Genomic DNA, 14445 nt, shown 5'->3' with positions numbered 1-14445 from the left:
GCGTCCCTCCGGGCCTGCGACGGCTGCCGGCCCGAGCCTCAGTTTCCCGGGCCCCGTCCGGCCGCGTCCAGGGTGGCCCACGCGCGCACAACTTTCCCGGGGGGCCCACGCCGCCACCTACCTTCCAGGCCCGCGTTGTCCACGGCGGCCTTCAACAGCGCTAGCACCAGCAGCGCGCACAGGACCAGCGCGGCCCAGCCGCCGCGCGCGCCCACTCCCATTGTTCCGAGGGCGGGATGCGCCAGCACCGCAGCTCCCGACCTAGCCTCAGCCGCGCCACACAGGCACCCCGCTGCGCACGGACGCCGGCTCCGCGCCGCCTCCCGCCGCCTTCCCCCCAGATGCCCAAATAGGGCACGGGAGCCGGGATGGAGCGCGGGGCGGGGCGGGGCCCGAAGGAGGGGCGGGGCGGGGCTGGCGCGCGGGAACGGGGCTGGAGCTTGGGGTGGGGCGGGGCAAGGGGGCGGGGCGGGCGCGTAGAGCCGGGACTTGGCTGGGAAGATGGGCCGAGCTGGGCGGAGCTGGGCGGAGCTGGGCGGGGCCTGGCGAGGCAATGTAGAGCGCGGGGGCGGGACTTGGCGAAGGCGCCGGCTGAGGCCGAGTAGGGCGCGGAGCTATGCTGGGGCGGGGCCCGGAGGGGGGCCGGGCCCGGACGCACTGACGCGGAGGCGCCAGGCCCCCCTGACTCGTGGGCGAGCCCAGGACGCTCCAGCGGTTTCCTGTCTTCTCGGAAGTGGCAGTGTTGTTGACGGGGACCGGAGCGGGCCCTGGGCTTCCCGGGCCCGGAAGAAGGTGTTGGGTGGTAGTGGGTGGGGCCCGGCGCGCGTGGTCCAGCGACATCGGGGAAGCTATAGGCTGGCAGAGCAACGCGGGGGCCTCCCGCAGGGGTTGTGGCCCTCTGGGCTTTCCCTCTCGAGGACCCAGCTTCAGCTGGGCTGGGAGGCTCTACAAACTCCTAGTTTAATTCCACGCATAGAGCAGCCACGATCTCTGGACAGGTGCACCCCTCTTTACGCCCCTTGGCTTTCGGGAAAGACCCGCATCAGTACGTATTCTAAGAAATCCCAGGAGGAACTTGCTTTTAGGACAGAAACCATTTATATACTGGGTACCTCCTCCCCGACACAATTTCAGTTCTATAGGAACGATGTAGTTTCCATGGAGGACTTGTACCCCACGCTGCCTCATCCTCTGCCGCCTGTGCCCCGCAGCTCTGTACCTGAAGGGCGAAGTGCAGAGGGCGGGGTGCGGGCGGGGGGGGGGGGACCCAAGAGCCAGTGAGTGGAGCCACCCGGGCCCAGCTCATCCCTTCTCTCCCTGGGGGCTGCTGCCTGTTCGGAATAGTTTTTGGCCAAGTCCCTCTTAAGCCTTCTCAGTGGATTCCACTCACTTGTCTTGACTTGCAGTAACTGTAAAGTCAGCATTTTGTTCTTGCTAAGAACCCTGAAGGGACCTGTAAGGACTGGTAGCTGGTGTGGGACAACGGCAAAAATTGAGTGGGACCCCTCAGCTGAGATGGAAGACAGCAGGATCCAGGACACTTAAAATACCCGTAAATCTCCAACCTATCATGCTCTACACGCTGCAGATCTTAGATACCTGATTTCATTCATAAAGGCCACATCATTGCCTTTAAATGTCAAATTCCCAAAACTATGTTAGGAGGGATACTGCTTTGTGATCTCAGCTAAGTCTGTCAGTATAGACATGACTGATCACAGAGCTTGAATAGTGCAACCTATCCTGGCAAACACTCCCTGGCCTCCGCCGTGGAGCAAGCTGTGCACATGTAGTTTTCAGTTATTTCACTGGGGAGTCTGGTGTAGAAATAAATTACTCTGGTGACTGCTTAGCCTATAGACCAAACATTTCACAAAGCAGGTTTAGCCTGTCTTTCTAGCCTTGGTTTGGCCGTCCATGGATATGGGAACTTTCCGGTTCCTTGGCATTGGCACACATCATTTTCTCTTTCTGAAATGGCCCCCTCTGTTCTCTCGACCACCTTACATCTGAATCTTCCTTTCAGGCTCAGTGTACTTGTCCCTGGAAATCTGGGGTGGAAAGGTGAACTTGACAGTTTCTCCTGGAACTGGCCCAGACCTAAATGGCCTCAGATCTTCTCCGTTCTCTGATTTCTGCACCACCAGCTTGGCTTTGGTGGTAACGGCACAGAACTGTGGGTGGGCCCACAGTTTCCTCTAGTGTGAGGGGGCTGAGGAAGGGCAAGGGACTGTGTCTTTCCTGTCCTGCAGAGTCCTAGGGGAGGTCTACCGTCCCCAGGGAGATCTAGTTCTGGCCCCAGCACTGCACCATTCGACCCTGGTGAAGTGAAAAGTTAAAACAACAGCACAGGAGCCCCTTGGCCATCTAGCTGTCCCTGACCTTCCCAGCCTCATGTCTGGATCCCTCTCTGGAACCTCAGCGGACTCCTCAAAGTTCTCCAAACATTCCAGGGCCTTCTGTGCTGTGCGTGTTTGCTCTTGCTCTTCCCTTCACCAGGATGCCTTCTAACTCCTCTCCTGGTCAGTTTTCAGTCACCTCTCGAGATTCTCTTCCTATCTCTTCTCCCCAGACAGTCGGGCAGGTTTTGGGGCTTGGATCTCCGTGCTCATACTTTGATCAGCTTGGTCACCTTACTTCCACCCACTTCCCACAGCAGCCAGAGTGATCCTTCTAAGTCAGCTGATGCTATTCCCTGCCTGCCACTCTCCAGAGCCCCACATCACAGCCCTACGCAGCATGGTCCTTGGCTGCTCTTCCAGCCCCACTCCCTGCCCTCTCCCCCTTCACCTGCTCAGCCTGCCTCCTTTTGTTTTAGAAATGCCAGATCGGTTCCCATCCCAGAGCCCTACTGCTTGCCGCCCCCTCGTGTCATTTAGCTCTCTGCTCATCTCAGAAAAGCGTTTCTTGGAGACCCCACCTCGGTTGTACATATCTTTGGAGCATCTACTGCTACCGTCATTACGCTCATGTATATGCTCGGTGTTTGTCTCTCCGCCAGAGATGGAGGCTCCGTGAGATCCAAAGACTGTCTCTGGATGCAGGTTTCTGCTCCTATCCTGTATAGCTGTAACACAGCGGACACGGGTCGTATTTTGGCCACTCATCGTCTTTTGAATAGCTTGCCTGCATTTTGATCTCAAATCCCCTGCCTCCTTTGCAGCTGGGCTCCAGAATGTGCTGGAGGCTCTGCCAGTCCAACTTGTGCACATGAAGCCTCAGTCCCGGTGTGAGTGGGCACAGGCGCCAGGCCGAGGTGGAGCGCCTGCTCTGCAGACTCCAGCAGCAGCGGCTCTGCTGGCAGTCCTCATAGCAACACCCCTCCCTGGGGGCCAGGGGACGTGTGGCCAACCTTCTGATGGAGGCATGGCACTGGTGGGGAGCAGCAGGGGGCACGGCTTCTCCCTGGACTCATGCTGCAGAGTCTGGGGCATGATTCCTGGAGGCTGAGCCTCTGTCATGTTTCTCTACAGCGTCCAACCAACCCTGAGAGCTACCCCGCATCTTCAATGTCCTCCTTTTCTGCCAGGTCAGCGAGGCTCAGCTTTTCTTCTCCCGTCTAAGGACCCTGGCTCTATACAGTTGCATACGCCTTCCCCTCCCAACCCCCCAGAAGGCTATAAACTCCATTGGATGATTTGTTAATGCTGAGTGCTTACAGTGTGATGGACAGTGTCCTGACAGACATGACAGTCTCGTGGCAAGACAGATGCATAAGCAGAGTCTAGTCACTGAGACGGAGTGTGGTGGATGCCACGATGTGATGCTGGACAAGGACGCACTGCAGTGAGGGTCTGTGTCTTCACATCTTTATCTGTGAGTGTAGCACACTTCCTGTCATACAGAAGGCATCCAATGTATATTTGTGCAATGAATTTGGGGTGGACATAAACAGAGCAAACTCTGATACTTTTTTCCCTCAGTGATTTATTTCCCCCCCCCTCCATTCTGTATTTCCCATACATCTGTGTCTTAGACTTCAGGTCACTTGAGGATGAAGCAGAGATTGGGACCACCATTCAGTCAGTCAATCTGTCAGTATCCAAACATTTACTAAACACGTGTCATATACCCGGCATGGTGCTTGGCGCTGGGAAATAGCAGCAAATAGCACAGATCTACCTGCCTCCTAAAATGACAGCCCCCAGTGAGTGGTTGCAAAGTGCATTGGTCTCCAGATAGGAATGGCAGATGCTGCTTGTTGCATCTGTACAAAAGAGGCAGAGATTTTGAGTGTTATCACTGCGATTCCTTACATCCCAAAGGCAATTTTTATTCATTCAAAGAAAAAGAGGTAATAAAGGAATGCTCGTCTGGTTAGATGTGCGCAGGTAACTGCCTTCTAGCTACATATAAACCAGTATGTTGATAATTCAATATTTGCATGAAGAACGAATTCGAATTTTCCAGACTTTGAGACCGAGAGGGAGCTAACAAGACAAGGCAGTAGAAGGACTGAACAAAAGAGTGTGAGTTGGTCTGTGGCCATCTCCCTCTCAACTTCCATGATAGCAGAGTGACAGCATGTGGTTATCCTCGGTGCTTGAGTCTTCACAGAGTGAGCTGATTCACAGGGGCTTCTCCCTCTTCTGTGCCTCTGCCTTCTCCCCCTGTATTCTGCAGCCTGTTCTCTCACACCTTCTTCCTCCCCCTGCTTTTCATTTTTCTTTCACGTTTCTTCCCCCAGAGTACAATTAATTCAAAAGGATCTACTGGGTATCTATTTTACATTCAGTACTCTGCAGGATTCTTGCATCAAGATAAGAGCGAAAGTAAGAATATAAGAAGCAAAAACCAAGTAAAGGTGAAGATCCAGCAGCAGAGAGCCATCAACTCCTGCACACGTGGGTTTTGCTCTCCAAACAAGGAGATCAGAGAAGAAAGTTCCGGGCAGGTGACAGTTTAAAACCCTTCTGGGTTCTCCAGAAGGGAGTGGGGTGCTGCGTCTGAATCCACATACTCGTCTTGGGGACAGGGGGTGGTGGTGAGTGTTTGGTGTGTGATCCGAGGAGGATTATATCCGGGTTGTGAGGATGAGAGGAAGAGGAGATCCAAGGTCAGAGGCCTCCGGTGGTGGCCACTTGTGCCCCCCCTCCCCCGGTGGTTCCACTCTTCTCTGGATGAGGCCACAAGGACTCCCCTCACTTTCCTCTCCTTGTTAACATCGCTGTCCCCTACCTGCTTTTCGGTGCCCTTCCTTCCTCTAGCCTGCATGTGGACATGGTCACAAGTCCCCAGGCACTGCTGCCAGCTGTGTGGATCATAAGCACTTTCCAGGGCAAGAGTTTCAGTGCTAAGCATGATGAAGAAATTGACAAAAGATAAAATAGCTATGATGAGGAAGTAAAAAAAACAAACAAACCTGAAACAAAGTTCTTACAGTTTTTATTTAATGCTTATTTATTTTAAGAAAAGGAGAGACCTAGAGAGAGAGAGGAAGTCCCAAGCAGGCCCTGAGCTGTCAGTGCAGAGCCCGATGTGGGGCCGGAGCCCACAACCGTGAAATCATGACCTGGGCCGAAACCCAGAGTCAGAGGCCTCACCAGCTGAGCCACCCAGGCGCCCATACAGTTCTGACAGTCTTGACCCCTACTCTGTATTTCCTGTCTCCCACCAAGGGAATGGAGGAATGGGGCTTAACTTTCATCTACTCTGTGAAAGTTTGAACTGAAGATGCACGTGCCCACACGCACACACACGCACACACACACAAGGACCCACTAGAAGTAGGCGTTGTGCTGAGGGAACAGCAGTGTGATGTGGAACAAACAGGTAGTTACTTTAGGACAGGTAGTCAGGGGAGACTTCTCTAAGAAGGTAACGGTCAGGCCAAATCCCTAAAAAGAGTCCTGAGAAAAAACCAGGGGAAGTACATTTCAACCAAGCCTGGTGTGTTGGGGGAGTGGAGAGAAGCCTCTGTGGCCAGAGCTCAGTCAGGGCAGAGAAGCACAAGATGAGGGCTGAGGTTTTCAGGTGCGAAGTGTGGGTTTTAATTTATATATGATGGAGAGCCATTCCAGAATTGGCAAAGTGACATGTTATGATTTATGTTTTTAAAAAAGACTACACCAGAGGCATCTGAGTGGCTCAGTTAGTTAATTGTCCAACTTTAGGTCAGGTCATGATCTCACTGTCCATGAGTTCGAGCCCTGGAGCCTGCTTCAGATTCCGTCTCCCTCTTTCTCTGCCCCTCCCCTGCTCTCTCAAAAATAAATAAACATTTTTTAAAATTTGAAACTACAAAAATAAAAAAGACTACACCAGCTGCTCTAGAAGAATGAGAGTAGAAATGGGGAATCCTGTCAAGAGGCTACTGTGTGGTGTCTTGAACTTACTTACACAAAAGTGGTGACAATGGGAACCACAAACGGGTCTGGGAAGTGGATTGGGTGTGGAGTCGGTTGAATGTGGTGATTGATGGAAAGACACATTAAGGCTGACCCCTAGGTTTGTGGCTTGAGCAACTGAGTGGGCATTAGTTCCATATCCCATACGCTGGAATGGTCACACACCTCTTGGAACTTGGTCTCAACGCCCCTCCGTCATCTCTGAGTCCCTCAGGGCAGTCTCCCTCTGAATGTGGGCAGAGTGAGACATGGTGGAACCAAGTTTTGATAATCATCTGTTGGTGTCTCTGTGGTCGGTGGTGTTTCGTCTGGGCAGAACTGGGCATTACCAAAGTCCACTTTCATCCAGGAGAAGTGCACTTTGGGTATCACCTGCAGTGATAGCAGACAGGAAGTAAGAACTATAGCTGAAAAGATGAAACTGGTTTTTGGACGATCATTGCAATGACATAGAAAAGGAAGAGAACGTGATTTGAATATTGGGTAAGAATTATCAGTGATACCATGGGCATAAGCTACAAATGACTACAGAGTCTGGAGAGATTTTCACATAAATTTATACAGAAAGTAGAAGCGAGGCAGGAGGGACCAGAGTACATACCCTGTGATGGTCTCATCATACCCGACAGAGACTGTGAGCTGATTCAGAGTAAGTTTACCCTTCAAGGGTCAGGAGTCCCAAGACTTTGCTTTGTGATATCACAAGTTCAGACCACCTTTACCTCAAGGTGACATCCTAAAGAGGGGACGGTAGATAGGCAGAGGCCTCCTTCCTCAAAGAAAATTCATCATGTTACCTTTACAAGTGGCCACACAATTTTTCCAAAGACTTTTCATGTAGCCCATCCCAAATAAATAACATAAGATATGAGAATTTCATCATGTAATAAAAGTAAGGTGATACATTATAGGCATTTGTGATTTCTCTCAGCCCTTCTCCTCAGTCCTAACTCCCACATCTCCTTCCAGGAGAGAGGCTGAGTGTGCCAGCCCCATCCTGAGCCTTTGTTATGCAGAATCAGTGACCCAGGAGAGAGGGGCTAAGCCAAAGAAGCAAGAATGGATGCCAAGATGACGCAAAGGGCTATAATTTTTTGGCCGGAAGGAAGAAGCAATAGAAATCCAAGGAGGGGGAAATAAAAGCAAAACCAAGAACCACAGGGACAAAATTTAGAGGGAGTTTTTGGCAATGATTTTGAGACTGGGGCTTTGAGTCACCTGTGGCTGGAAACGCCCAGAGAGATGAGTGGGGCCAAGCAGATGAAGCGCTATTATGGTTACATGTTGGATTCCCTTCAGTATTCTTCAAGTTAGGTAAAGATTCGGATGGCATTTAAATGGCCTGTGATTACTGAACTAATTTTTTACATGGAATGGTTACCCCTGATCTGAGACTCAGGGGAGTATTAACCTCGAAGGTGATGTGAAGTTAGTAGAAATCAACCACAAGTTCTTTGTGGAGCACCTACTGTAATGGCAGCATGGAGGAAGAAACAAAATAGTATAAGCTGTGGCCAAACTCTTGAGGCTCTTATATTTGGATAAATCAAAGTTTTCCATATGACATGTAAGAAATAACGTACCACCAAAAGGGATGTCCTAAGACTCTGAGGGCTGCTGAGTTGGTAGGAAGCCTCACCTGTGGTTTGTTGGGTGTGAATAGCTATTTTTTTCCTATTCTATTTTTTAAGCTTGGTGCCCCCAAATTGTAATAATTTCCTTAAACTTGAAGATTCTACAATTCTACCATATGTACCAAACAGAAAACATGATTCTTAGGAGGAAGAAAAAAAACATGGGGGAGAAAGTACTCAGGGGTGAACGGTTATTTTTCTGATAGTTCTCTAGGTAATCTTTTTTTCCTTTCCACTTTTGTTACTTTGCCAATTTTTCTAAAATTAAAATTTTTGCATTTAATGTTATATTTTTAAGCCTTTCTTTTAGAACTGTAAGTGGATAATGTTTTAAAAAAATGTGTCTATGACTATTCTACAGTTGGCACTAGGTAAAAGATAAGCCTGATTTAACCTTCTCTTAGAGCTTAGATCTGAGGAGGAAAAGAATAAAATTCTCTGTATGATCAAGAGCGAAATCCAGAATGTATTCAAATTCTTTCTCCCAAATTTATTAAGGAGTCTCTTTCCAATGGTCCAGTCTTTGTGCAGACATTGCTGCCATGTCATATGACTTGCATCTCGGTGGAGTTGACCTTGCAAAAAGGACTGTATTGCGACTTAGAGTATTTGTTTCCGATCTCAGCCCTGCAGCTGATTTCCTGGGTATCTAACCAGATTTACCCTTGATTTCTTCATCGTAAAAATAAGGGATTTACATGCATTGCTGGTGGGAATGCAAAATGGTGTGGATGGTGTGGGAAACAGGTTGGCAGTTTCTCAAAGAGTCAAATACAGAACTATCCTATTACCCAACAATTTAACTCCCCAGTATATGCTCAAAGGAATGAAAAATGGAGTCAGATATTTTAAAGCCAATATTCACAGCATTTTTCACAGCATTGAAGAGTGTCCCTCAGCAAAGGAACAGATAAACCAACAGTGGTATCCACACGGAAAATGTCTGACACTCAACTCCTGACACCAACAAGCAATGCTCAGGCACCAGCTGTGTGCGCCACAATTTAATTCACTTCTGACATCACTCCCTGGAGAGGGCATCAGATGGCATAGGGGAAGGGCTCAGTTTCTCCACCCCCAACACACACACACATTTCGGGGGCCGGCTGCTAGTCACCTAGGTGGTCGGTCGTGCGGTCGTGCTTCTGACCAACTGGCGATACATCAGAGGTTCCCAGGGCCTGTCCTTGGGTTTGATTAACTTGATAGAGTGGCTCACTGAACTTAGGAAACCCCTTTGGTCACTGGAGCACTGGCTTACTATAAAAGGAAGAACTCAAAAACAGCCAGAGAGAATAGATACGTGAGCAAGGAATGGGGCAGGGCACGGGGCTTTGCCCGCTCCAGGGCACCACTGTCCCCCAGCTCCACAGTGTTTACCAACCGGGAAGCTCTCTGAACCCTGTCTTCCAGGTGTTTGTGGAGGTTTCATTACATAGGTATGCTTGATGTAATCACTGCCCGTGGGCCTCATTTTTACCTACAGCCCCCTCTCCTCCCTGGAGATCAGGGGCTGGGACTCCAGGCTTCTTGTTCCCGGAATCACCTAGCCGGTTCCTGGTTCTTGCTGGAACTTGCTCTAGTGACTGAGGGGCTTTCTAAAAGTCACCTCATTAACCTAACAAAAGACATCCTGAACTTTCTCAGACTTCAGAAGTTTCGAGAGTTTTAGATGCTATGTTGTGGAAAGGGAAATGAAGACCAGTATGTGTTTCTTATAATAGACGGGGCACCTGGCTGGCTCAGTCGGTAGAGCACGCACTCTTGATCTTGGGTTGGGCGTGGTGCCTACTTCAAAAAACAATCCCAATACACAACACTATGGCATATTTTTCAGCCGGGAAAGAAAACGAAGTCCTGAAACATGGATGGACTCTGGAACATGGATGGACTCTAGGTGAAATATGCCGGTGATTCCAGTGAGTTGAGGTACCTAGCTGAGGCAAGTGCACCCAGATGGAAGACAGGCCGGAGGTTACCAGCGGACGGAGGAGTAGCAGTTACTGTTCAATGAGTACAGAGTTACTGTTGTAGCAGCAGAACATTTTTGGAAGTGGCTAGTAGTGGAGGCTGTACAACACTGTGAAAGCAATTAATGCTGCTGCGTGGTACACATAAATATGTCTTATGTTATACATATTTTATTACAATAAAAAATGAGATATTTCTAAACTATCTTTGAGCTCTGATGTTCTAGAACACCACAGCTGACGGGCTCATAAAAGAAGAGGGAGTCTACATGGGTCACAAAGGATGTGTTGGAACTACTCCACGAGGATCGTGAGGCCCAAGTACAGCAAGTGGGAGACTGCTGGGCAGGCCCAGCAGGGAGAGGCGTTTGTATGCCGTTTGCCAACATGGCACTTAAGATTTTAAATAATTAGTTGCTGAAATGTAAAACCTGAGGGTATTGCAATGAAAGATTCTCATGTCTGCTTCTTCCTGAAATATTGAAAGATGCAGTAATGACCGGTCCACTGTCCCAACTAGCTGGAGACAGCACTTACTCCAAACAGCCCTTGGTCCTTCCTTACTCCCAGATGGCCTCATTGAGGTCTCTTGCTTGGTGACGTGCCTGTCCTGTGGCATTTGGATTTGGGGCTCCTCACATCAACCAATGTTCAGGTGAATGGTTTCTGAGAGCTTTATGCTTGGGTTGTCAATGTTTTAAAAGCAAAGTGTCAGAGAAATTTCTTTTTCTTAATTTAGTTCCTTTCACCTCATCTACTACTGTTCTGGGCGACCACACAGGGTTTCAGTTTTCTGTAACTGACACACATATATGTGAATAACTGTGTGAGCACAGAGTTCTAAAGAATCCTTAAAATAAAAAGGTTATTCATGCATGAAGTCTCTGAAGTATGATCACTGCTTCCTCTAATATTCATTTTATAACAACCTTTAAAAGCCTCTACTTTTACTGGGTTTATTTTCTATTTCAAAAGGAGTCAGAAGTATCACATGAAAGTTCAAAGACAATTTAAACAATACACAGAAGTCTGTAAAAAGTCCTTCCTGTTTGACCCCCCTGTGGGGTAACCACAGGTGTTAGGTGTTTTTCTTTTCGGGCCTCTGTTTCTGTTTGTATGTTGGTTTTTGTACATATAGTTATGCAGAGATTTGTATGTGCGATTATATGAACATGGAAACAGGGAACATACACCTTTTTTCCCCACAAAAAAAGAATTACACTACAGTTACTGTTTCACAACCTGCTTTTTTAGCTGGACAATATATTGTGATGTTTCCATAGCTACACAAAGAGATATGCTTCCTTCTCTGTGATAACCACATGGCATCCGAGCACGGGTGTGGTTTATTTAAAATTAATCATTTTGACAGATACTTAGGTTATTTCTGATTTCTCCTAATTTAAATTTATGCACTGTGGGCATCCTTCAGCCAATATCCTGGCAACATGGAAAAAGTGATTTTGAGGAGCGTATTCTTAGCAATGAGATTATTCAGTCAGGGCATATGTGGTTTAAAAATTCTGATCAGTATTGTGATGTGCACTTTAAATTCTACATTCCCACTCTTGCTGAAATGGAAAGTTACCTCTTTGTCTTCTGCCAACATGACAGGCAAGGGATGGCATCTCGTTTTATTTATTTGCATTTGCCTTCTTATTAACTGAGATGGAATTTGTATATCACCTTCTGGGAACTGCTTGTTTACATCCTTAGTTGCTTAACTCATATTTGCATTATGTACATGGAAATATGTCTCTAGATCTACATACTAAGAGAGGTTTCAAAACCCAGCTCCTGGCTCGGGGCGAATGTGTGCGCTTGCTCCCGCCAGTGAACCCACTTTCTCTTGCTGGGGCTTGTAGATGTCTGACTCAACGCTGATACAGGTAACTTCTGTTGTTTTCCCAGAACAACTAGCTTGGGGTGGTGTGTAATTTAAAAAGAAAGAAATGAAATGACAAAGGTCTGTCACTGGCCTTTAGAAGATCATAATCAAATCCTATGAAATGCACATGGGAGCAAGTACGACAAAATATTACAAATCACTTGCCTTTGATCAGTACCTTGCAGTCTATGTTCTTTTGGTAAATAAGACATGCAATAAATAATGAAAAAATTAGGTAGAAGAGATAAGCACCCTAACATCATAACAGGGGTTTGGGGGAAACAGAAATAAGTTGGTGGTGTGGGGACTGGTATTGTGGAACAGGAGAGAATTCCAAGGAGGACAACGGAGAGATGGAAGGCAGGATGGGAAGGATTTTTGTGGGTGGAAGAGACAGAACAAAACGGTGAGGGTCTATCTGGGAAAGAAAGACATTTCCCTCTGAATTGAGCATCGCATTTGGAATGTCTGGGAAGTGGCCTCTGCAGTGAAGAATCTTCTATCAACTTTCCTTCTTTTGAGCACCATACTCCTGTTAATTCAATCCTGAGGTTATATTACAATTTTTTAAAGCTGGGTTAGCAATACTTATGTTAGTCAAAATAGACTTTAAAATAAAGACTTTAAATAGGGACAATGAAAGTCACTACATGATGATAAAGGGAACGATCCAACAAGAGGATGTAACAATTGTAAATATCTACGCACCCAACATGAAAGCATCTAAATATATAAAGCAAATATTAACAGATATAAAGGAAGAAATTGACAATAATACAATAATAGGAGTAGACTTTCATGCCTCACTTACATCAATAGATACATCAACCAGACTGAAAATCAGCAAGGAAATAGTGGTTTGAGTGACACACTGGACCAGATGAACCTAACAGATATACTCAGAACATTCCCACCCCCAAACAACAGTATACACATTTGCTTCAAATGCACACGAGACATTCTCCAGAAGAGATTGCATTTTCGGCTACAAAACAAGTCTCAATAATTCAAAAAGATTGAAGGCAGACCACGTACCCTTTTTTGACTTCAATGCTATAAAATCTGAAGTCAACCACAAGAAAAATCTGGTAATCCACAAATAAATGCAGAGTAAATAGCATGCTACTAAAGAATGAATCAGTCAACCAAGAAATCAATTAACAAATTAAAGAATACATGTAAACAAATGAAAATGAAAAGACAACAGTCCAATATCTGTGAAATGCAGCAAAAGGGGTTCTCAGAGGGAAGTTTATAATAATACAGGACTGCTTCATGAAATAAGAAAAATCTCAAGTAAACAACATAACCTTATACCTACAGGAGATAGAAAGAGAGGACCAAACAGAGCTCCAAGCCAGTAGAAGAAAAGAGAGACAGAACAAAGGGGAGACGGTCTATCTGGGAAAGAAAGATCACTCCCCTGTGAAGTGACCATGGAGGGCATGTGGCATATTTGGAAGTGACCATTACAGGGAAGAATGCTCTATTAACTTTCTCCCTTTTGAGCATCATACTCCTGTTAACTCAATCTCAAGTGTTAGCATAATTTTTTATCAGCTACATCTCATACTGGTTTATATTGAGTTTGAGGTGAACAGACAGGTGACCTCAGGAGGAAGATGCCACATATGAGCCATCCTGTCCCGGAAACAGTCACAGCCTCAGCAAGATCCGTGACTCAACGATTCCTTCATTCGTCCATTACAACCTTCCAAAGGCAGGTATTGCCCACCCACCCTGTGTTAGGACGGTGTCCAGTGCTGGGGACATGAAGGTGAGGACATCAAGTTCCCTTCCTTGTGGAAATGAGGTCCCCCATGGGCTGGCATAAGGGAAGACTTAGGTGCTCAGCTAGCTACGACACATGAGTCTCCGGGTCTCAGAGATAACATCTCGGAATCAGAGTGGCTTGAGGGCCTCCCGGTCTTCCTCACTCTTGTTAATGACTGCTGGCCTTGCTGGGCGACCAGAACTCAGGGGCTGGTGAGGTGAGCTCCCGAGGAGGTTGTGTATGACATACATATATATACACACATATATATGTGTTTTGGAAACAGCTTATTTTTTTAGTTCATTTATTTATTTTGAGAGAGAACCAGGAGGGGAGGGGAAGAGAGGGAGAGAGAGAGAGAATCCCAAGCAGGCTCTGTGCTATTAGCACATAGCCCAACGCGGAGCTCAAACTCAGGAACCGTGAGATCATGACCTGAGTTGAGAAATCATGAGTCAGACATTGAACTGACCGAGCCTTGCAGGTACCTCAGGAGGACTTACTTGACAAAGGAGTGTCTTACGTCCCATCCAACTGCCAGAGTCAATGACAATGTGGAACCATACCCATGAATTCAGGGGACACGAGCACATGCTGGCCCCAGAGATGCGAGGCTTTGCCTCTGCCCCATTAAACACACTCACTGTGCCATCCAAAGCCTGATTCTCCGTCTGTCCTTCCCTCATCTGCAGGGATCAGGCAGCCCCTTAGTTACTCAGAACTTCCATTTCTTCAGCCGGGATTAGAGGAAAATAAGATTACCTCTGTCAAAGTGACGTTAGAAAGAAGAAATGAGATAATTCATAGAAAACCCCTATGTTGTGTCTGGCTC

The 14445-nt window shown here is 47.4% G+C and overlaps 1 protein-coding gene across 2 annotated transcripts in view; it reads right to left on the bottom strand.

Moving 5' to 3' along the window:
* The window catches only part of TMEM123 (transmembrane protein 123), a 56177-nt gene extending 55821 nt beyond the window's left edge, over nt 1–356 (bottom strand). For both annotated transcript variants that reach the window (XM_029956168.1, XM_029956169.1), the window contains exon 1: nt 122–356. In XM_029956168.1, coding sequence (XP_029812028.1) covers nt 122–221 — 100 coding nt within the window. In that variant the 5' untranslated portion in view covers nt 222–356. The remainder of the gene's footprint in view (nt 1–121) is intronic.
* Between the last annotated feature and the right edge of the window lie 14089 nt (nt 357–14445).

Source organism: Suricata suricatta, chromosome 11 (assembly GCF_006229205.1).
Source record: "Suricata suricatta isolate VVHF042 chromosome 11, meerkat_22Aug2017_6uvM2_HiC, whole genome shotgun sequence".
Lineage (NCBI taxonomy): Eukaryota > Metazoa > Chordata > Mammalia > Carnivora > Herpestidae > Suricata > Suricata suricatta.
This window is presented reverse-complemented; position numbering and strand designations above follow the sequence as displayed.